This window comes from Dipodomys ordii, unplaced genomic scaffold (genome assembly GCF_000151885.1).
Source record: "Dipodomys ordii isolate 6190 unplaced genomic scaffold, Dord_2.0 Scaffold5, whole genome shotgun sequence".
Taxonomy (NCBI): Eukaryota; Metazoa; Chordata; class Mammalia; order Rodentia; family Heteromyidae; genus Dipodomys; species Dipodomys ordii.
This window is the reverse complement of record NW_012267221.1, coordinates 32,896,524-32,920,760: the sequence shown is the minus strand read 5'-3', so window position 1 is coordinate 32,920,760 and position 24,237 is coordinate 32,896,524. Positions and strand designations below refer to the sequence as shown.

General features: G+C 33.9%; 1 protein-coding gene across 1 annotated transcript in view; it reads right to left on the bottom strand.

Moving 5' to 3' along the window:
- Positions 1-19,090: 19,090 nt before the first annotated feature.
- The window catches only part of Znf804a (zinc finger protein 804A), a 235,383-nt gene continuing 230,236 nt past the window's right edge, over positions 19,091-24,237 (bottom strand). The window contains exon 4 of the mRNA XM_013028727.1: positions 19,091-22,791. Coding sequence (XP_012884181.1) covers positions 19,551-22,791 — 3,241 coding nt within the window. The 3' untranslated portion in view covers positions 19,091-19,550. The remainder of the gene's footprint in view (positions 22,792-24,237) is intronic.

Here is a 24,237-nt window from a genome sequence, read left to right as displayed (position 1 = left end):
GGTAGAAGAGACAACTACCATGAATAAAATTTGTCACAGAGCAGCATTATAGTACAGAGATTTTAAAATTTAAATTCCAAATAAAATTAGGCTTAGGCATACAAGAGCCTTTATCTATGAGTTCACAGAGCCTTGCTTTTTTGTGAGAAAGATTAGGGTAGGTATTTGCTCTTTAAATCTTTTCAGGTAATTAGTCCCAATGGTGCCTTCTATTTCAGGCTCCAGCTGTTCATGCTAATGAGATGTTAGGTGGTGTCAAAAATTCCATACTCCAGCATTGAGTGGTTAACCATAATGGGGCACTTGAAAAGTTGCAAACATGAAAAGAGGTGAGCAACTGCTTAATCTCAATTATCACTGCTTTTATTCATGAAAAGAAAGAAAAAGCAAGTAGACATAAAACTAATAATAAAGTACTTAAGAAAATCAATATTATATTTATATAGCTAATAAGCATGCTAAGCATACTACATTTAGAATGGCTAATAACTTTGAAACAAATTTTAAAACAAAAATATTTTAATTCAATAAAATAATGGTCTTTTCTGGTCATCCTATCATTTCTTAAGTAACCAGGTAAAAACTTACATCTCTGTCTCTCTCTGTTTCTCTTTTTCTCTGTGTATATATGAGTTTGTATTTTGAACAGCTTTATATTTTATTATTCTATATTAATTGTACGATGGCACTCTCCTCTAGATATTTCCATATATGCATATAATGAACTTCAATAGCAAGAAAAATAGAAGAAAATTTACTATTTATTCTATCAAGTATTTCAAAATGTAATTTGTGAAACTATTTTTATCACATTTCTACCATTACTAAATTTAAACATTGGAAGCATGATTTTTATTACTAGCATTACTAAATTTTAAAATTGTTAAAAATTGATAAGAAACATGATTTTCATTGAGTATAGTTATGACTACTAACAAGTATATATTTACAATTTAGAGATTCTCAGTTACTTCCCATACATATTTTACATGTTTATCTACATATAAATGATCATTGAAAATGTTAATTTATTTAAATGGATTTTAATGAGTTTTATTATTCAAGTTTGTACACATTCATAACATACATCCACATACTCACCCTTATTATTCCATTTGCCCTCTCCTATGCCCATTTGTTTCCTTTATCAGAGCTAAAATATCAATTACCTAAAGCATAAACAGATCAGTTAATAGGCAGATCTCAATAGAAGAAGTGCAATCCTAATAAAAACCAGTCCTTCTATTACTTGAGCCATGCACACAATCTTTATCTTTCTTCTCTTTAGTTATTTTTGAGAAAATAGCGTCTAATGCTTCTGGATTGGGCAGGCCAGCCTCAGCATTTTTAATATAAAAATCACAAACTATAATAGAACGTCACTAAAAAGCTACCACAAGAACATAATAAATAGCATAAATAGCATACCAGTGCCACAGAGCACACCAGGGAGGAACAAACTTGGAATTCAGACTCTTTGGAGAAGTGGTGAAGTATGGCTGTGACCCACTGAGAAGCCGAAAAGCATTGTCAGTTGTTGCAGGAAAGAATCTCTTTGCAGTCTTCAAACAAGCAAGACATATACCTGCTAGGAAGCAGTTGGTCGAAAGCTCAAAAACAGAACAGTACTCAGTATAGCATGAACACTTTTTCCTGGTATAGGTGAGCTGAAGCTGGAATATATTTGAGGAGGAAGGAGGTTAGAGCATTGTGGATGAGACTGGCAAGGAGGATTTTCTAATCCTAATTTCTTTCTTGTATTTGCCTTTTAACCTTGACCTACTGGACATAGAATCCAAGGTTGGAGAAAATGGACCAGTGATTATAGATTTCCTGAATAGTACACTTTAGATGAGTAGTGTTGGGTTTTACATTTGTCAGTGAGGCAAGACCAAGCTTCTAAGTTCAGCATGGTTTCTATGAGCTAGTAGCTTGATAGAATGTACCACATATATTTAAGATAATGTGAGTAGCTTTAACCATATAAGGACCAGAAAGATACAGCCTTATACTTACCCTGACAAAGATGAGCATTTTGCTGACTGCAAACACATAAGGAAGTTCAGCTCTATTATTTTTAGAAAAAAAAGCATATAAACAGAATTTTGAGCTTAGAGATAATCAATGGATAAGTTTAATAATCTTTAAGTATGTCAACACCATGCCTCACCTCGGAGTTTTCAGGGATCTCTGAGATGAATCCTTTAGTCAAATTACTGGGCTCTGGGGTCCAGTAAAACCTTAGGAAAACATGGCTCTGGGACATCCAAGTCATATAAATAATGCTGATCTTCTGATTTTAGATAAATTGAATTTCCCTTCTATTATTTGTAACTAAATACATATAAATTTCTTTTTGGTTTTAGTTGACTTTTTAAAATGACAAATCCACAAGGCAGGAACAACCATTATATTAGCACTCATAAATAAATTATGTCTAATATTTCTTCACAATTGTTTATATTGTACTTATACAGAAAGTTTTGTTTTTATTGGGAATTTTGTTCATTTGCTAATTGGTAGAGGTTCCATGATTCATAATTTAAGACTGTGATTAAAATACTCTTTTATAGATTTGTTGGTTAAACTCAGCCCCATATAGAGAAATCTTTATCATATACTGAAACAAAAACTAAGCAAACAAAAAAAATCATTGAAATTGGAAAGGTTGCCTAAAGAATTGAGTTGACTCAAAAAAACCATTTCCCCAAAATTTAGACACGGAAGCAAGTATATGGATCACAGCCTTGATTCACTTACAAAAATAGCTGGAGCTGGGAATAATAAACACAAAATTACAAGATCTTGAAAAAAAATTAAGTGATGTAAGTGAGTCCCAGAGAGATAAAGGTTGCGTGTTTTCCCTCATATGTAGATGCTAGAATTAGCTTATAAACACATAAGTAAATATAGGGGTAATATGCAAGTGTGTACAAATGTATTAACTGAAATATAATAGAGTCAAGGAAGAACTCAAATAGTGTAATTCTTTACAAAGACAAAGACAAAGCTCAACAAAATAAACACCAGAAAGGGGGTACTTGAAAAGTTGGATGGGGACAATGGGAAAAGGGTAGAGCAATGAGGAGGATAAGAGGAGGAGAAGGCAGTCAAGAATTGACTCTATATCCTACAACATTAAGAAGGATGAGGGAAGGGGTGGGAAGGGGAGGGATGGGTGAGAATGTTGAAAAATGTTACCTTGATCAAGATGTATTGTATTCATAAACTGCTTTGCTAAATGGCAACTCCATTGTACAATAGATAATAAAGTTTTAAAAGGACACAATTATAATGAGTAACAAGTAATTTGATGAATTGCTACACACCAAGTATCAACTGGCTAGATCAAAATTCCTAGGGTCTCAGTAATGGAGATATCCCCCAACTCTACTAGGGGTTCACAATGAAACTGGAGACTTGTTCTCTTATGTTTTTGAAAGAAGAGAAAATAAACACGTTTGAAATTCATTCAGAGAATAAGTAACCATTTTGAAATAAGCATAAGGTAGTCTCTATAACAAAATTATATATTTCAGAGGAAACTATCAAATTACTTGTTTTCTCTGTCTATAATCTTAAGAATCTATATGGATTTGGTGTCATGTAAGATTTTTGAAAAGGCTGTGGAGTTACACCGGGGTGAAAAAATGCTTCTCGATCAAAGCCCTTAAACACTCAAACTCCATAAAAACTGAAATTTAATATCAGATTACAGAATGGCTTGGATTTCCAACACCTGAACACCACATCAACTCTAGAAAAATAATAGTATATTATTACTGAAAAGGACTGTATTTAAGAATAAGTTCTTAGGGAAAATCAAGGAAAAATAATAAGGAAAGGGAAACATCTATGTAAGTTAGTAGGATCTCCCTGTTATAAAATTATCTGAGATCATTTTTAAAGAATTCTTTATTTTGGATTCTGATCTGATCTCTTCGCCCTTGTAATTAGCCAGTCTATTTTGGTAAAGGTACCAGTAAAACTTCATTCCTCATGACAAGACACATAGGGAGAAAGGGCAAAACACAGACATCCCCCAACTCCTCATCTGCTGAAAGCTCCCTTAAACCCAATCTCTGATTTGCATCACTTGCAATAGTGCCAAACAAGCGACTCAGCTCTCAACCATCCATCCATCGCACATCCAAAGTGGAGAACACATCATATATTATACTCTCATACCTATTCAGGTTATGATGAAACCCCACATTAGAAGCCTGATGTCTGACGTTCTAATACGCCCAGTAACAACATATAGGGTGTTAAAGATAAGTCTGAAGAGATAAAAAAGACAAAATCAGACTCAGATATGAAAAATATACCTTAGAATTATCAGATAGAGAATTAAAAACCACTATGTTAAAGGACAAGTGGAGGTAGTCATCATGTAGGACTAGATATGAAACACTAGTAACTAAATGGAAACTGACCAAAAATCAGAACAAAATTCTGAAAATTAAAACCTTTTACTAGATAGACATTAAGGATAACTTTGATAATAGGCTGACCATGACAATGGAATGTACTGAACACCTGAAGATAATGTCCAATCTCAAAATTCTTAAAAAAATGATCATTTAAGAAAAACAAAGAACTTCAGGATAAGTAAAATAGGTGTAACATATATTTAAGGAAAATGCTGGAGAGAGAGAGAAAAAAACTTTATTTTCAAAATATTATTCAGCATTCAAAAGTCAATTCATATAACTGTTAATAATTGATTAATGAAAAATAATCTTATATAGCATTTATGAATGAAATATGATAACTTTAAAAGTCTTAGTAAACTAGAAATAAAAATAACATTGTAAGCTTGAAAAAGAATAATTGATCTCCTCCAGTAACAACATTCTTAGGATACTTAGGTATATATTTTACACTAAGATTAAGAACCAGGTAATGATTCCCCTTACTAGCACTCTAATTCAACTTTGTACTAAAACTCCTGCCTAATTCAATAAGACAAGAAAAGTAAATTAAGGTTCAATGAAACTGTTTTTGCTAAATATATTATCACATTATCGTCTATGCTCCTGAAATATACAGATATTTCTTTTGCTTACATAATTACCTATAGAATATTCCAAAGAACTAACAAAAATATTCTTAGATTGAATAAATTCTTATAGTAGCATGACAGAGCACTAAATTAATATTCCAAAATTAACTGATTATATAGATACCAGGAATAAATGAAATTTTAGAAATGAAAAACACTTTCACCAGTCTACAGTATGCTCAAGCTGCCAAACAAATAAGCAACAACAACCATAAATAACTATCACCTGCAGGGTTAACTAGAAAACACACAAAATATTTGTACTAATAGAGACTAAACCAAGATCCAGGTGCTGACAGATAAGATTTCCCCTGAGACATCTCATATTTGCAAGCTCATTTTCATCTTACTATTTTCATTTTATGTCCTTTACGATATGTGAACAAACCCCCTAGCACCTTTTTTTTTTTAAATAAAGACACAGGTCTTACTGGATAGGACTGTTTATAATCTCATGTAACAATACTTAACTATGTGAAGATCCTATCTTCAAGTATAGTCACATGGAGTTTGGGTGCCTCAGCTTATATATTTGAAGAGAGAAAAATCAATAAAAGTGAAACAAACATGCATAACTGTAGCACAATGCACAACATTCCAGGACAATATAAGATTCTGACATAAATTAATGGAGAAAGTTTATGTTCATGGACCAGACACAATATTGTTGCCAATTTGTCAGTCTAATTCTATAGATTCAACACAATCCTATCAAAATTTCACTTACTTAATGAATGTTAATAAATAAATTTAAATGGAAAGCAAAAGCCAGTCCATCTAGCAGAATATTGAAAAAAACAATTGCAGAAGTAATGCTATCTGATTTTTGGAAATGTTGTAAAGCCCCAGTAATTATTTTTGAGAAGAATAGATACACAAACAAAATGGAATAAATAGAGAGAATTGAAATATATCCACAAAATATAATTGGCTCTTCTAATCAAAGAAGGTAATACAATTGAAAAAAGTGAAATATTGTCATTATAACAAACAGTAGTGAAACAATTAGACATCGATATGAAAATAAGAACCTTGAATGTATACATAGACAGATAACTTAAGCATTTGTACAGATAAATTAAGCATTTGTACAGAGTTGCTAAATATACTTTTTTCATATGAATTTTCTCCTATTACTAACATCATCCATAATTGTGGTATGTTACAAATAGAGCAAATTTTAATATATTATCATCAAACAAACATGATACTTTTTGTTAGCTTCACTTATTTCTTATAATAATGGTTTTGAAAAATATACAATTTATTCCACCAGCACACCTACAGAATAACTAGAATAAAAAGTACACAATATTATGTCTTTTTCATCATTTTCTTCCTCCTAATGAACTGATGGCAACCATTTTACTTTCTCTATTGCTTTGACTTTTCCAGAATGCTATGTTATTGGAAAGTGTGCATATAAGTGTTTTACTATATTTTTATGGCTTCAAAGTTATTTCTCTTCAGTGAGAAAAACACTCCAGTTTAGATCCACCACAATGAACTGTAGCACACTCACACATATACACATGCACGCACACACATGCACTCACACACACACACATACACTGCTTAATACTCATTTCATCATTAGTCTTAGGTGAATTATTTATCCTCCTATGCTTTTGGGGCAAGTAGTGGCCCAAGACTATAAGACTTCATGATCTTCCTCAACATTTCTCACCCATTACTAACTCTCTTCTACTAGAGCCACACCTCAGTTTTGGCTTTTTGCCCTGGGTAACTAGAAATAAAGTCTCTAGGACTTGTTTGTTTGAGCTAGATTTGAAACTTAACCTCAGATCTCAGCTTCTTTAGTAGTTCAGAATTATGAGTACTGATCCCAGATTTACTTAATCTTTTAACCTTATTTTGTTTATTAATACAATGTGATCTTTAATAGGTAATTATGATGAAGATTAACCTTAAAACTAAGAATGTCATTATGGCACTGTTCCAGAAAGTTACTAACCTCAGACCCTGTTTGCTCACTCTGAAGCTCTCCATATCTTCATTCAAACCTAACTCTATGAAGAAAGAATTCTTTCAATTGAAATCTGCTCCCCGGCCCACCAAAAAAGGAAGGGATCCAATTGTAGAAGATGGAAGAGAGTAGGAAAGATCATCTGCTTACAGCACTGGTTGCATAGATAAGAGGTGTGTGCCTGAAAAGAAGGGACTGTTGAGCTGCATTCAGAAAGCATTCCATAACACTGTTTGTTTTATCCAGCATTCTGGCATCATATGAAATATAGTTCTCTTATTCTCATTTATTTCAAAGCTAGTTCAATAATGAATATGTGCTTGCCCCTTCCTTGACAGCTTTGTAGAGTCATAGTGCCTATAATGTTCCTTATTTTAATCTCTTCATCCATTTTTGCCTCCAGAGAAAGAACAATGGTTCCGTTGACACAGGTGTACCTGATTTTCAATCGTATTATTTCTTGCACTATCTCAGTTGGGGGTGCCAAAGATTTATAGCAAAGTCAGAACGCTATTATTAAATCTGTTATGGTTTTCTAAGAGCAACATGAGACCAAAGCTAAAAAGAGTAAAAGGTATATTGCTTTTCTTATACACATTTCTTTCTCCAAATGATTATGACCAATGCTGTTATTCTCCCTTTGCTCACAATAGACTTTATGCCTAGACTGTCAGAGTAAGAAATTGCTTCAGGTGAAAAGAAATGAATTAGAATTTTCAAAAATTTATATTTATGTTTCAGATAAATTGTACTTCGGTTAAATCCTATACTTCCCATTTTGTAAATTATAAAGAATCACTTGCTACCTACTATGTACAAGTAACCCTTCTATAATGTACCTAAAACCTCCCAGCTTTTGAATCAAGAGGGTGCTTCAGTAGTTCCACTTCTCATATATCAGTTACCATTCAGGTACATGTTCTCTTCTAAAAGGTTGTGCTATTTATTTCAACCTAATAATATATTTAAAAATATCACAAATTGTTATCACGTATTTCAGATCCAGGGCAAAATGGAATAAATGGAGATAAAATTTAAAGCCAATATAGTTCCTCATGATGAATGCAGTTCATTCATTTAGTTAGTGATCTTTTAATTCAGTTTTCTTCTAACAATGAAAGATATCTTTAAATCACATGGTGGTTTGTTAAAGTTTATGTACTTAGTTATTATTATAATAACTAAAATGTAAATGTTCTCTTCTTTACCCTTATGTTAGGTATTTTTGCTCTCTACAAGATTGTAGGCCAAGAGAAATCAACGGGAGAAGGAAAGGAGGGAATTCTGAGAGGTAATGAGGTTCAAAGGACATATATGTGTGTGTGTGTGTGTGTGTGTGTGTATGCATGCATGTAGGCATGTGTGCATATATGAATGTAGGTATTTGCATAATGAGAACTATCAAATGCTGTTTGAAATGGTAAGGAGAGAAGGGAGGAAAATAAAGAGAATATAGAGTAGGGGGTCAATTTGTTTAAGGTGTACGTGAATAGAAATATCACAATGAATCCTCTCATATCACAAAAACATGCAAACAAAAATGATTGTAGTTTAATATCCTACAAGATCAATAAATAAAACGTGAGTTTGTGATCATGTGAATTTGTAATCATGTGAGTTTGACATATAAAAGAAATTGCAACAAATCTTCACCATTTTTGTTCATCAGGTGGGAGAATTTTAACTTAAAGGTCCAAGTCCCTTCTGTCATGTTTCTCTCATGCTATTTTTTGTTTGCATATGTATTTTTCTGTCTTCTAATCATCTTTTTCAGACTTTTGAAAGAAGGCTTCCTCATAAATTTAAACAACACAAGTTGGAGAGGGCATCACAAGATGTTCTGGTGTGCTTATATCACCTATGTGGTAGCGAACAATAGGACCTTATGTCTCCATATGAGTTAGCGACCACCATTTTTGGCTAACTCTGACCTTGTTATGTCTATCAGCTATGACCTTCTCCATGCAATTAAATAAAAAAAGCTACATTCAACACATAAAACTAATCTCATTTTTCTTTTGTGACTCAAAGATACAAAGATTTTGTGTCAAATATTTTCTTCATCAGTGTATTTACTTATGAAAAAGATTTTGTGTCAAATATTTTCTTCATCAGTGTATTTACTTATGAAAAAGAGACATGAAAAAAGCAAAATTAATGAACAATGTAAAACAACAATGAGTATTAGAAGAAATTTCACATTAAATCCTTCCATATCCAAAGGCATGAAGGGTCTGATGCTACACTGCTTCAAAGATAGATGAGTGAATCAAGAAAATGTGGTATAAATACACAATGGAATTCTATGCCTCCATCAAAAAGAATGACATTGCCCCATTTGTTAGGAAATGGAAAGACTTGGAAAAAACTATATTAACTGAAGTAAGCCAGGCCCAAACAAACATAGGTCCCATGGTTTCCCTTATTTGCAATAACTAGTATATGTCTGAGTCAAGCAGAAAAGGTCAGATAAGTTGATGTTAGGGGAATGAACCCCAAGATAAGTATTCAAATGATTTTTTTTTCTTTCATGCAATTGTTTCTAACATATTTATAAGATGATTTCTATGTTGCTTTGTATGCCCCTCCCCCACGTTATAACCCCTGCTTCCACTGTATTTGATGTTGGTATAATTTGTGGAGGGGAAGGGCAAAAACAAATCGTTTAACTAGGGATACAGGTGGGTCCATTGCAACAATGAGATGTACAAGTCGTTATGTCGACTTAGGGTTAGGGGTTAGGGGGAGGATCAGGTGAGGGGAAGGGAGGAGTATGGGAAGGGATGGGAAGGGGAAACAAAGAGGGGGCAACAATGCTTGATAAGAAATGTACTCGTTATCTTGCCCATGTAATTGTAACTCCTCTGTACGGTATTGTCTCAATAAAAAAAATCACTAAATTAGCAAGGTACATTTCCATGGATCTGATCGAAACATGGAACTTAGATTAGTAATGAAGATCAGCATTTGTTACTTATAGTCATATAAATAGTTCTGTGCAGGTTCTCTGAGGCTCAGTTTGGACAGGGCAATGTAAGAAGGCCAGATGCATAGTAGTTTACCATGGATAGTAAACATGCCCAACTTTGTCATAGAGATAGGAACTATCCCCATCCCCAGAGTTAATCACTAAGCATCTCCCCTTGAATCAGAAAACAATTGAGAAAAAAGCATTCATTATCTCACATCAAATGAAGAAATATGAGAGACATGTCCCCTAAATGTCCTCTAAATCATAAAAAAAGTTTCTCAGGATATCTCAGTAATATTTGGAAAATTTGAAAGATGGAGGAGGAAAAATCAAGTAAAACCCATTTGAAAATTAAAGTACTTCTGATGAGGATAAAAAAAGTACTAAAAAGATAATGAAAAAATAAAGTCAGTGTGAAAACTGGATTCCATTTAGGTTTTTGGGTGTTTCAACTCCAACTTGTTTGGAATTGTATTCTCATGCGCCTGGCCTGCCCTAGCACCTGTCTTCAGAGAACTCCCATGCAGTGCTGCTCTTCTCCAACACTTGCGAAGGCTGAAAGAATCAAGGAAACATTTTCTAATGGCTTCTCTGTACCCATGATTAAATGGTGCTTGTGTTGGACACTTGCTGTGTTTCTAATAATGTCATTTCTGTGGAATTTACACTTCCAATTTTTTCCAAAGTGTCAGGATTAAATGTGCCTCTTTAGAAGTTCCATAAATAAAAACCTTCTTGACTTCTTCCATTCCTTTTCCTCTTCTCCCAATTCTTTTCATAGTTTCTACTGCGAATAGTTTAAGTAAATCATTGCATACACATTTCTGTCTCAGAATCTCCTTCTGGTTAGCCATTTAATCTCTCCTTCTTCAGGGAGGAAAGATTAACACCACAGTTATTTAGCAATCATGTGTTGTTAAAAGCATACATTTTAAAACATGTTCTAATAAAAACACTATCGGGTAGTTATTTTTACCATTCCATTTTACATATGAGAAGCTAAGATAAAGAAAATTGACTGATTGTCTAGTCCTATAGTTAGCAAATGAAGATCCTGGTCAACATATTAGTGATGTGTGTGTGTGTGTGTGTGTGTGTGTGTGTGTATGTGTGCGCTTGCTAGTAAGAGAGATTGAACTCAAGGCCTTGAGCTCACTTGGTTTTTTTCACTAACAGCTTTTAATTCCATCACATGAGCCACATCTAAATTCTGATCTTTTGTTGGTTAGTTGGGGATGAGAGTTTCATGGATTCTTCTGTCTGGCTTTGAATCATGATTCTCAGCTCTGAACTCTCTGATTAGCTTGTTTTATTGGTGTGAACCACTGGTAGATGGTATTAGTCAATTTTATCTCAATTAGATCATGTTCATTAATAAGTGATATGACATATTTGATACTCATGATATATATTAAATAAAATTTAGTAAATGCTTTGAATTAAATAATCCATGTGAATTGTAAAGGAAAAACTATCCTATATAAACTTAACAAATTAAGTGTTTAAAAAGCTCAAATTTCCTTAACTTGATTTTCAATATTAATTCAACTATTCTTTCTTTCACATATAAGAATACACACAGTTACTTTGTATGTTTTATTGTATTATTCTTATCTGGGCTTTCTTATATAGTGATGCTTCCTCATATTAAACTATATTAAACTATAATTTAAAAGGAAAATAATGGCACTAAAAGGAAAAAATCAATATGTTCTTTTTTATAAAATGTCCTTATATTTTACTATCATCAATCAACAACATGAAATTGCTTTACAGAATATTATTATTCCAAATACATACTCAGATTATTATTCCAAATACATATTCAGATGTCTTAATTAAGGAATCTAATTTATATATAAACTACTAGGCATGGCTTTATACCTGCTCAAGTTTACATGTACACCTATGTGCATGCTATTGGCATCATTATAAAATTTAAAGCTATTTTTGAACTCTACCACTATAACTCCATTTCTTTTTGTCTCTAAATAGAAATTCTTAATAGAATTTCTTTTAAAACTTTGTGCATACTTTCTTTGCACATACTTTTTTAAATTTTTGTATAAGTTGGTTTCTATTACTTTCAGTCTATGAATGTTCCTTATTATAATTGAGTGTCACTTGCTCATACCTGTAATCCTAGCTACTCAGGAGGACCAAGTTTAAAAGCAAGCCCTGGCAAAAAAGTCCATGAGATTCTTATCTCCAATTAAACATAAAAATTTCCAAAGTGGAGCAGTGGCTACAATAGTAATGCTCTAACCTTGAGCAAAAATCTCAAGGGGAGTACCCAGCTCCTGAGTTCACACAGAGAAAACCCTTCTCATCAACAATGACATATAGTAAAATGAAAATTGTACAATGCTATATTTCTTGAAACATCTAATATCTTGGGAATGGTTAAGACACAATTTTATCTGAATCTGGATCTTGGCATTATTTCCACAGTGCATTATTCCATATTTCATAATTCAGCTCCATGGAAACTTGCCAGTCTATCCTCTGTAGTTTCTTCTTTCTCTTTACAAGTTTAAATGTTCACTATTTCCAAGAGCCACTTTTATCTAAATATATCTCTAAATATCTCTCTTATCTAAATATTTCCCCAGAAAGTGATCACATATTTATCAAAACTTTAATGAAACTCAGTAGTGCTATGTGTTCAAAGTAATTTCAATATACTTCCATTTTTGAACTTTTTACCTATATAATTGCTTCTAAGAGAACTCAGGAAGGTCATCAGACTAAATTGCTTATAAAACTGACCAAAGCATATTGTGATACTGTTATGCTACTCTGTTAATGCCATTACAATTACTGTCTCTACTACTGATAATTACAAAGCTACATTTGGTTGCTTTGAAAACACTTTGTTCATGTTATGTATATTAGTGCAATTATATCATTTACTGCAGTGGTAAGTAAAATGGCTAAATATAAGTGTAAAAATATAGAATTTGTTCCTAGAACAATAAAGTTTAATTCGATTTAGAAATTCTAAATGGGGAAGGTTTGGGTGGTTTGGAATGGTCATAAACAAAGCCTGAAGAGAAAGAAGTAAATTCGTGCCAAGAAGTGCTTTTAAGTGGCTCAAATATTTTCTTGAATCCTTAGGTATGTGTTACATGAGAAAATATTGTCAATAATTTCAAAGTATAAGATACAAAGAGCAAGAGCCACAGAAATGGGGGATTATGTTGGATAATAAATATTCTAAGAATCTGATTTTCTACTAATAAACTTTTTGTATTAAAATTATTGTATGTTTGTATTATAGGTGAATAATTTAACATTTAGAATATGTAATACTTGGGTTTGGAATGTGGCTTAGTTGTAGTTTGCTTGCCTACCATGCATGAAGCTCTGGGTTCAATTCCTCAGTACCACATAAACAGAAAAGGCCAGAAGTGATACTGTGGCTCAAGTGGGAGAGTGCTAGCCTTAATTAAAAGATGTTCAGTGCCCAGCCACAGGACTTGAAAAAAAAGTAATACTTACTAGAGCAGTTGTGGTAGTTAATATCTCTCAAAATTAAAAGAAAATACCTGAATGAGCTACATGCCTGAAAGCAACAAAACCAGTTCAGGAACTGAAACATTATCTCCCTGTGAGTGATAAAGTTTATAAGCAGAGTAAGACAAGATGCCTGAGTTTACCTCAATCCCCATCAAACCACTTCAATAAAGCAAGGCATGATTACTTATACTTCTAGTTGTACCAAATAAGGCAGGAGAGATTGGGAGGACTGCAATTTGAGGCCAACTTGGACAAAAGGATTCTAAAAACCTAGTTCAACCAATAAAGAGCTATACAAAGTGTCATGTGCCTGTCATACCAGCTATACAGGAAGCATAAACAGGAGGATCATCTGGACAGAGAAGGCAAAAACACAAGTTCCATTAAAAATAATGAAAATAATAATGGTTAGATTAGTGCGGCTTTAGTGGTAGATTGCCTACTTGGAAAGTAGCAGTTCTACCACAGCAACACCTTAAGGGAAGAGGAGGAGGAGCAGGAGGAAGAGGAGGAGGAGGAGGAGGGGGAGGGGGGAGGGGGAGGGGGGAGGAAAAAGAAACAATTGTAAGAGGTAGACTTAAGGAGTAACTAATGGGAAAAAGGGAGAGGGAAAGGGAAAGAGTGAGTTATGAGGATGAATATGATCAAGGTATAATATATAGTGTAGTTTATATATATAATCAGTATATAGTATATATTATGTAATTTGGAATCTATAGTAATAGATAGATCTACCTATCTAGAGAGAACATAATTGAACTTACTGAAAGTGGTTATGAAGGGAGAAAAGCTATAAAAGAGTTGTAGAGGGTATCAGTTTGATCAAAACACATTATGTTTCTGGATATTACAGAAAAACCCCTTTGTACAATTAATTTATACTAAATGCAAAGAGAAATATAATAATCACAAATCTCTAGAATATATTCTAAATACTACATCATGTTTCACAATATCTAAGAAATGAAGTAGATTTACTAAGGTTAGGGTTTAGAGAGTTGCTTTATAGGACAGAAAATGAGATATATCTCATCTCTGCAGAGCATGTTAGTACTTCTATTACTTTTTTAATTTTAGTACAGCTGTTCTTGGAATGAGAAACCATTTAATAAAACCTATAATCTGTTTTAGACTTATCATTTTAATGTGAAGATTGATTTCCTGCCAACTCACATAAGTTGAAGTAAGAGCCACTTGTAAAATCATTGGATTAAAAAGCAGGTTGAATAAGGTAAGAAGATTAGCTGAAGCTCAAGGTATTAATTTAAAACTTACTTGTTTTAAGAATGTATTGAAATTATAATATAGGCTTCAACATTTAAGTCACTTAAATGTGTGCTTTTAAAAAACATTCACTCTACTTGCATTTTAGATGTGGAAACTCATGAGAACACAGGCCAGAGATACCATGAGAATTTTTAAAGAAAAAATGAGTAATGTAAGCATTTTAAAGTGTTGGAATTAACTTGGATATAGAATGGAATTCAACAAGTGCAACTATGAGTGTCAAGGAAGGGTAGCAAGATAAGTAGTAGGATGGTAGAGCTATTCAAACTATAAAATGGAGATGACCAAGGTAATGGGTAAGTTCTGCAGAGAAAAAGGCTGATGGGCTAAAGAGGAGCAAAAGATGTAGATTTATTTTTAGTAGGAAATGGAGACTACCACGTTGCTAATGCAATGGGGTTATCTACTTAGGAATCTTGAGCTAAGTTAGTAAATCAAGAGCAAAACTGAATATTTCATGTATAATCACATAAGTTTGGCTTTTAAATCTTAGTTCTGGTAGGGTGCAATGAAAATTCTGATCTGGGTGATGGATGTTTATGGAAATTAAACACTGAAAAGAATGGAAAAACTGACTTGGTGAAGTTTAGGTTTAATGTGAAGCTTGTCATTAAAACTTCTAAATTACTAATGTGGGCATTTTCCAAAGAACTTGTCTTTATTATCAATAAACAGTGAAATAAAATTACGAATGAATGCAATTTTTAGATGGTCTTAAGGATAATCTATAAAAACTAGATATGGGAGCCAATCTTAAACCAAATACCTTTAGTTAAATTAAAATATAATGAAATCATAAAAAAATCATATTGTAAATAGTATGAAGACAATAGCAATGCAGAAAATCATGTTCATGAAAATATAACAAAAGTTATTAAGAAAATATGCAAGAAACTATTAAGATATTAAGGAAAATAATTTTATAAAATTAAAATAAATCAGAAAAATCAAAATTCAAATTTAAAATATCAGATACTTATACTGAATATATATTTAAATTCATATATATAATTCAAACTTTTACGAAAATGATATAATCAATAAAATAGACTATTTAAAAACATGGCTTTCAAGACTAAAGAAAGTAAATTTGGTTTGACCCTTAGTTTTCCACTAGGAGATACATGCTAAAGTCTATTCAATAGCTCATATTTCCAAGGGTTGAAAGCACAAGCAGGTGCAGTTCTACATAACTCATGCATAGATCAGTGAAAAAATCTTGCTCTAGGTGTTAGCATTAGCAATCAAAGATGCCTTTGAGTGAAGAAACAGCTGTGTCTTCCTCAGTAACATCTCCTTTGGATGAGGAAAGATGAACACAACCTATAAAGCTAGCAAACGGTTGTTGGATGTCAGCCAAGTTATCACTATGGAACAAATGGCCAGCCTTTGCTGCTGCTAAAGCATTTTGACTTCATCTCATAATGCAAGTAAGTCTTAAGCCTTGATCCAGTTTTATGTATGAGAGAAAGTAAAAATTATTGAAAAATATCCTGAGCAACTTCAACAGATCTTGGGCACTGAAAGTAATAAAGGCTTGCCTAGGCACATATTAGAGGGGGGAAAAAGCATGCCTAGGCAATCGGTTAAGCAATTGGAAACAGAACAATGGGAGATAGCATAGCTGAAAGTAAATTTGTGCTATTTTAATTCATCATTAATGAAATAACAAAGGTTGGATGACTATAGAATTTTTTGTGTCAGTTTTCCTGACTATATCATACGTAAAAATGTTTTTTCCTTTAACAGTTCTTTTTCATCTTACAAATTATATATGTATTCATGTATGATGACAAGTTCTAGCAGAAAGACTGAAAGTTGATGATAAGATAGATGATAATCAACACCATAGGTTTATAGTTGATAAGCAGGTAGGTAGGTAGATAGAAAGGTAGGTGGATGGGTAGGCAGATGAGTTAGTGGCTAAGTAGGTAGATAGGTAGTTAGGTAGGTATAGTTAGGTAAGTAGATTGACATATACACACACACACACACACACACACACACACACACACGTAGAACTAGATAAAAACTAGAGGAATCAAGTTGTTAATTTGGAAAGAATTAAAGTTAACTTTTGTATTTTGCTATAGAAGTTTGATTTAAATGATTCACAATTTCATTAGAAAAGATTTTCTTAATATTTGAAAATATTTTGAAGCTCCCACTGTTGGAAACTATTTTAATTAATGTGATTTAAGATCAGCTGTTTTAAACATGGGTAATCCTTTCCTTCCTTTGATCTAGAGAAAATTTTTTTGATTGTGTTCAGTTACTTTTGATATTCCATTTTCAGGCTATAGTCTACATAATACATCTTCCATGTAACAAAAACCATCGTATTCTGAAGTTGAGCAGATGAACTATCTGCACATTTGAGGCCCTAACAAATAAGAGATGGGCAGACAATATAATCAGTACTGTAGCATAGTATTGACTATTTAGAGGAATCTATATAGTGGCTTTGATATATAAGGTTGAAGATACCAGCCACTGGTATTTATGAAAGCCATTCAACTTATTTATCTCAATTTCAACTAACTGTACATGCAAATTTTCCTTCTCAAACTTTCATATGCTAGCAGTTGAGTATATTATGTTACAAATAAGAAGTTAGGTATATTTAACCAAACCATTTAGTAAAGTAAGAGTAAAAGAGCTATTGAATATGAGAAAAAATGATATTATGAAAAAAAGAGATAAACCTATGGACAAATGGTAAGTATAAAAAATTTTGAAAAAGAAAGAGATCAAGAATAAAAGTCATTACAAGAGACAAAATGAATAAGTAGAATGATAGTCAAAAGATGATGAAAATGAGAGTTGTTCTTCATATTTCAAAGGATTAGTTTGGCTTTTTAGCAGCAGAATAAACAACCATGATCTGACAGTCTGAAAATAAACTGGGTCAACATCTCCCAGAAGATAACAGATCTACTTTATCTTCAAAGGTAGTTTCAAATATTTTGCTCAGGGAAAGAGTCATCTGTTCCAATTTAAGTTCATATTTTGGGACAAATTAACTTAGAACATTTGAAATAGAATTACTTTCTTACTATTTTTATCTTGTTATTTGTCAGCATAAACTAGTGTCTTCAGTCTTTTGCAAGCATTTTTCAGAAAGTTTAAATCAATAATCATTATGAAAAATAATTGTGAAAGTAAGTGACTTCGGTTTTTCTCTCTATTTGTCTTACTTAAATATAATGAAATACTTATTTTTGGAAGATACTTTATGTGCTACATCATGTAGATGTCCACTTCCTATGACAGCCACATAAAACAACATTTCCTCAGAACCAAGAAAAAATTGCTTTTCCTTTACAGGGTCTGTTCTGGGTTTCTTGATGCCAGAATTTATTGTCAGGCATTGGAAACTGCCAGAGTCCTCTAACATTTATATCTGATGGCATGAGCCCAGGTAGCAGGTGTGGAGAGTTAGTCTTACCAAAAGGCAGAAACTGCAGCAGAGGCCTACTAGAACAGCTTTCTTGAAAAGAGTACACTGGTCTTAAGTTTTCTATTGGATAATTGTGCTCCTTTGTCATTATATCCAGAAAAATTTGACTAAACAATAATTCAGAGGTAATTGTAAGAAGGAAAAATCTGGAAGGAAGGCAAAGAAATTTTCTAGTTAAGCCTAGCTGTAATGGAAATATGATACTAAGGTGGGTTCTAAAATGATTTGCAGGATGGGCTATTTAATCTCCATCCTAAGTCTACAGCCTCAGCTATGAGCAAATCAAGACATAGAATGTTAGTGCCAGTCATCCCAAGATATCACTTAACAGTGATTTATTAAAGTTAAACATTTTCAGATTTTCTATTTTCATATATCTCAAATAATACTCAAAAATTAACATGATACATTCAAGAACTGTATTATTCAAGAAATTTTATAAACATATGTTCATTATTTGTCATTTGTGTTTAAGAATTTGTGGTAGGTGCTTTGCATGGTTTTAATTAATTACCCTTCCAAATACCAACATTAGTATGAATTTCTGTGGCTTATTATCTAATGAGAAGTCCAGGATACAATAAATTCTAAGTATTAGCAATATTTGAATAAGCAAAAAAATAACCCTAAAAACAAAAAGACTCCTTTTTATACTTATTCAGCTAGATGGTAATATCTAGTGTTGAATGAAAATATTTTATTGCGTGTTCAAGATTCAGACATACCCATAAATAGAACATTATACTGCTTCTAGTTCTCTTGTAATAGTGAAGACCACCTAAAAACCAATGTTTGATTTACTTAAATAGTTAACAAAAATTTATTGCAAGAGATAATTTTCACTGAATTTACAGTTTCAAGGAACATGGTACAAAACATAGTGCCATCAGCTTTGTCTAAACATTAAATAGGTGCAAATACACAAAGATTAGAAAAGAAACCAAGAGCATACTTTACAACATAAATTACAGTACTATAAATATATTGTATGTACATTATACATACTGTTTAAGACATCCTTGTAATATACAGCATCTATTATATAGATTTGCAAACTAGTCAGTGCTTTAATAATATTCTATATGGGGAACTTAAGAATTTATTTGCATCATTACACTTACAGTAACTGATTTGAAAATCAACAAGGCTGTATTTGGGTCAGTTTATTTCCATCAGTTCAATAGCTTTCAATTTTGATGAACACTTATGCATATAGCAGAAGTCGTCATGAGCATATTTTCTTGCCCCTTGATGGTGATGACTAGAAGAGGGGTTGCAGAGGAATGACAGCTGGGTGTGGAGAGAGCAAGGAAGGGAACAGCGCATGGGGCAAAGGTGGGAATGCCAGGTGGCTAGGATGAAGAACTGAAGCTGGAAGGATTGGCATCTGAGCAGGAGCCACAAAAGGTGGCTGGTTCCCTGGGCAAAGCCTGGGTCCTACTGGTCCTACTGAGATCTGAGGTATGGACGTTCTGGTGAGAGTTGGGACTTGGGAGAGGAACTGTTGGTGTGGCTGAAGCACTTTAAAGGTTCCTGCGGCGGCGGCGGCGGCGGCAGCGGCGGCAGCGGCGGCAGCATGCTGCTGCAGTACAGTGTGATGGATAGTGGTTACAGAGGTAGAACACAAGGGCTGCTGCAAAGGCAGAGGCTGCAGAGGTGTGCTGGGGGGAGGGAGTGGAGTTGCAGGGAAGGTGAATTTGACCTTGTTGGCCAGCATGTTTGGCTGGATTATATGTTGGTAGACCTCGCATGGGAGATTTTTGAATTTCTCGTGGTTTTCTAGTGGGATTAACAGTGCTTGTTCCGGTAAAGCCAACGGAGCCAGAATTTGCTCTGTGGTTACAAAGGTGTGGCCAGTGACATGTGCTTCCTTGAATGGTAATGGAGGCTGTGTGTTAAGGATTCCTGAATTATAACACAGCCACTCTGTGGATGCCTCATTCATCTTTCCATGAGGAAGAGCCTCAGCCAGTTCATAATGGCAAAGGTAGGATTTAGGCTGTGGCTGTCGAAAGTTCCTTTCAGTCTTAGGCACCTTGAAAGGAATCTGCTTTCCACGGATACTTTTAGTCTCACTTCTTCCTTTGTGTTCAAGCAAGGTATTATCCGTTGGTTGCTTTGTTGGGACATTAGCTACATAGGGCGGTGTGGGAGAATCATGGGAAGCCTCTGGTAACACGCCAGGAGTGCTCTCCATTAACAAAGGCCCAGCTTCACCATTGGCTTCAGAAGGAAGCAAATTACCAGGGTGGAAAACCAGTTGGTCATTGACTTTCTCTGATTGTTGCGAGTTCCTTTCCACATTTGCAACTTCTTGTGGTTTTGTTTCCTCCTTTTTGTCTTCACTTATTATTAACCCATCCAGGTGACTTAAAGACGGATTCCCTTTCATGGGATTTTCTGTATTTTCTTTCACCTCCAAGGTTTCACCTCTAGGGTAGAATCTGCTTCTTTTTCTCCTTCGTTTCTTTTTAGGCCTACAGAGAGCAAAAGAAGCACTTGATGGCCTTGAGAATTCCTCGGGTAAATAATTCTGTCGATTTAAACTTTCATCCGACGAGTAAGAACATGAATGTTGTCTACGTTTTCGGTGGAATCTTTCTGATTCACTCACGAGTGAATTGTAACCTCTTTTGACAGGAGGATTCTGATTTACACATTTTGTGTCTTTTTCAAGAACTAAGCATTTGTGATCCTGACTACAGCTTGAGAGTCTGGCTTTCCAGCAACAGTAAGTTCTGGAATATGTTAAGCTTTGCTCCCCAGAATGGATTAGTGTTGGATTGGATTGGTCATGTGAAGATACTAAGTACTGTTTGCGGTGGTTTATGGAACTGATAGCCTCTTTGTCATTACATTGACCTGTCCAGGATTTCCACATCTCTTCATTTTCACTCACATCTGTAGATGCCAATTCGGGTCTTTGATCAGGTAACTCACATGAATCCAGTAATTGTTCAGCAGCCACATACTGCTTTTCTGAGATTGGGTCTGGAAGATTTTTCCTAGTTGTGTCAGTGTAATGATTCTCCATTTCCATTTTGTCATGAGTTTCGGATTCTTTGGTTTTCTCCCCATGATGATAATGACATAACTTTCTTCTTCTTTTCTTTCTCCTACTTTTATGGAACCAGTGTTCATGAGCATCTTTTAACCTTATTTTGTTGTACTTCTCATCTGGAGTGTCCTGTTTTGCGTGACTTTTAGTAGCATTGTACTTATCTGCTTTCCTGGTTCTATAAGAAATATTTTTATACTTCTGAACCAGGGTTTCATTTTTTCCAGAATCACAGTTTTTGAATGGAGAATCATCAGCCAAAATAGGAGCGACTTGATTATGTTCATTTTTGCTACTGAAAATTTCACAATCAGAGAGTCCAGCAGTAGATATGCCCCTGTGATCAGAGACTGGTCCCTTGGTAGCATCTTCCTTCTGCTGAGAATAAGAATCATCTAAAGGCAGCTTGTCTTTTTCTAGGTGGTTCTTCAACTTAGACTTGAAGTCAAAATACAAAGGATTGCAGCTATAAGAAATTGATGGTTCTGTAGTTGTATAGACTAACATTTCTGATGGCCATGGAAGAACTGTAGTTCCATGTTTGTTAAGTACAGGTACAAATGGCTCACATTGTCTTTTACATAAATGTGATTTTTTATGTAAGGTTGTATTATCCTCTCCAATATTCAATGAGGCAAGGGGTTCCAGACAATTTTTATTTTCATTTTCAATTGTAGATTCGTTACTCTTCACATTTTCCTCTGTGGCAGCTTGTCCCAATATGCAATCATCAGATGCTTCAAGGACTGTGGATTTATTTTCCGACAACTCCGAACTGTCACTACTCACAGGTATGTCTTCATTAATAGTAACTTCCTCCAGTGATATTTGATCCATTAATGGGACTGAATTTTGGCAATTATCTGCATAGGAAGATAAAGGGAGTTGAAGCTGGCAAAATGAAGGCAATGATAGGGTACCATTTTCACTAGAGACTTCTTTTATCTCTTGAGTGTGAGCAGTCTCTTTGTCAGTGTGCATTACTTCTGCTGGATGAAAAGAGTTAGCTTTCTCCTCAGAATTCAAAAGCACATCTGTTGCGGGAGATAGTTGAAGATGACAAGTGCTGGGGACAAATCTACTTTTTCTGCTGAATTCTTTTTCCACAGAGGCATCATCATTGTACTCAGAGAAGGCTGCAGCTGAGGACTCCAACTTCATGGATGCTTTCTTTGGAAATGCAAAAGAAAAGCCAATTTTGTGTCTGTGAATTCCCTGGGCTTGGTCCCCGGGTTGGTTATTTCTTGCTGTGTAATTATTTGTACTTCCAGAATCGACAGGAACTGTGGTAACATCTTTCGTGTTCTCTTCACTATGTTGCAAAGTACATTTGAAATCTTGCTGGTTATTAACCGAATCCACAACAACACTTTGGGGAAATTCATTGCAGTTCTCTCTTACGGTAACAGTTGTTGACTTGAACATGGGACCACTTCCAGGAGCACTACAATAGGAAAACAAAGTGCATGTTAAATAGGACACTTCAGAAGAAAGGTATTCAAACACAACTTAAAAACACCATGAAAATATTTTTCCACTTTTGACACCTTTGTATGGAAATGACTATCATGTGGTGAAATTTCCATCCTTCCAGTTATTGATTATTTGTGGGACAACATGGAAATACTGTCTTGAGATGACATTTTCTAGTTATGAACAGCAATGCCTATAGCCCATTGCTATGTTCACAAATCAGTGCTTCCTGACCAAGTTTGTTCCATCTCTTGGTTTCTTCAGGGATATTTTAAAGCATTGTACAATTCCCTAAGGTACAATTACTTCTAATTTACAAGTAGTTGACATCATTCTCACTATATGGAAAATATGAAGAGGGTTGAAGAATTGAAGGGTTGAAGAGCTGAAGGTAGGAAGGCTGAGAATTTGGTTGGATAATCCAGTTCAACTGACTTTCATTGAATTGATGATCCTCCAATTGATTTGCTGCCAAGCAAAGATATCTTAGGGGCAGAAAGTACCAGCATGAGGAGAGCTGAGTCTCTGGGGATTTTGAGACTCAATATCTAAAATATCCAGAAGTTTTGAGTTATATCATAATATATAGTTATTCCAGATAATGGAATGTGTTTGAGATGAGAATTCTACTAATTTGGTATTGGAGCATAACCATGAATTAGTATGATTAAAGAATTTAATTAGCTGGGTGCTATTGGCTCACTTCAGTAATTCTAACTATTCAGGAGGCTGAGATCTGTGAGTTGTGGTTTGAAACCTGCACAGTCAGGAAAGTCTGTGGGAATCTTAAATTAGCCAGCATAAAGCCGGAGTGAATCTGTAGCTCACTTATGAGAGTGTTAGCCTTGAGCAAAAAAAAGCTCATGGAACTTGTCCAGACTCTAAATTCATGTCCCAGGATTGGCACCAAAAACAAAAATGAAACAAAAATGATATTTTTCAATATGCAGATATAATAAATTCATAAATCTTATCCTTACACTGCCAGAATTAATATTGCAGAATATCTGATTCTCTTAAAATTTGTTTTTTGAATTTTTAAATTTCCTAATATTTATTCAATATTTTTCTTTAACCACTAACATCATGTGTTGACCTTTTCTGCTATGAAGTACCGGCATCACTTTCTACTTCCGTATCTTTAAAAGAATAAAATCAATGGAAAACTGTGTATGAGTGTTTTTATGTATTCAATGTGAACTACGTGAGATCTATATTGAAGCTAGTAATTTATGTAAGAACCATAGGAGTTTTTTCTACATATATTTTTAAATCTAGTTCTTTTTAAAATTTTATTTTATTGTAAAGAGGCTGTACAGAGGTATTACAATTACATGAGTAAGGTAATGAGTACATTTCTTGTTGAGCAGTTACCTCCTCTTTTGTTTTTCTCCCACTCTCTTCCCTCCTTCACCTC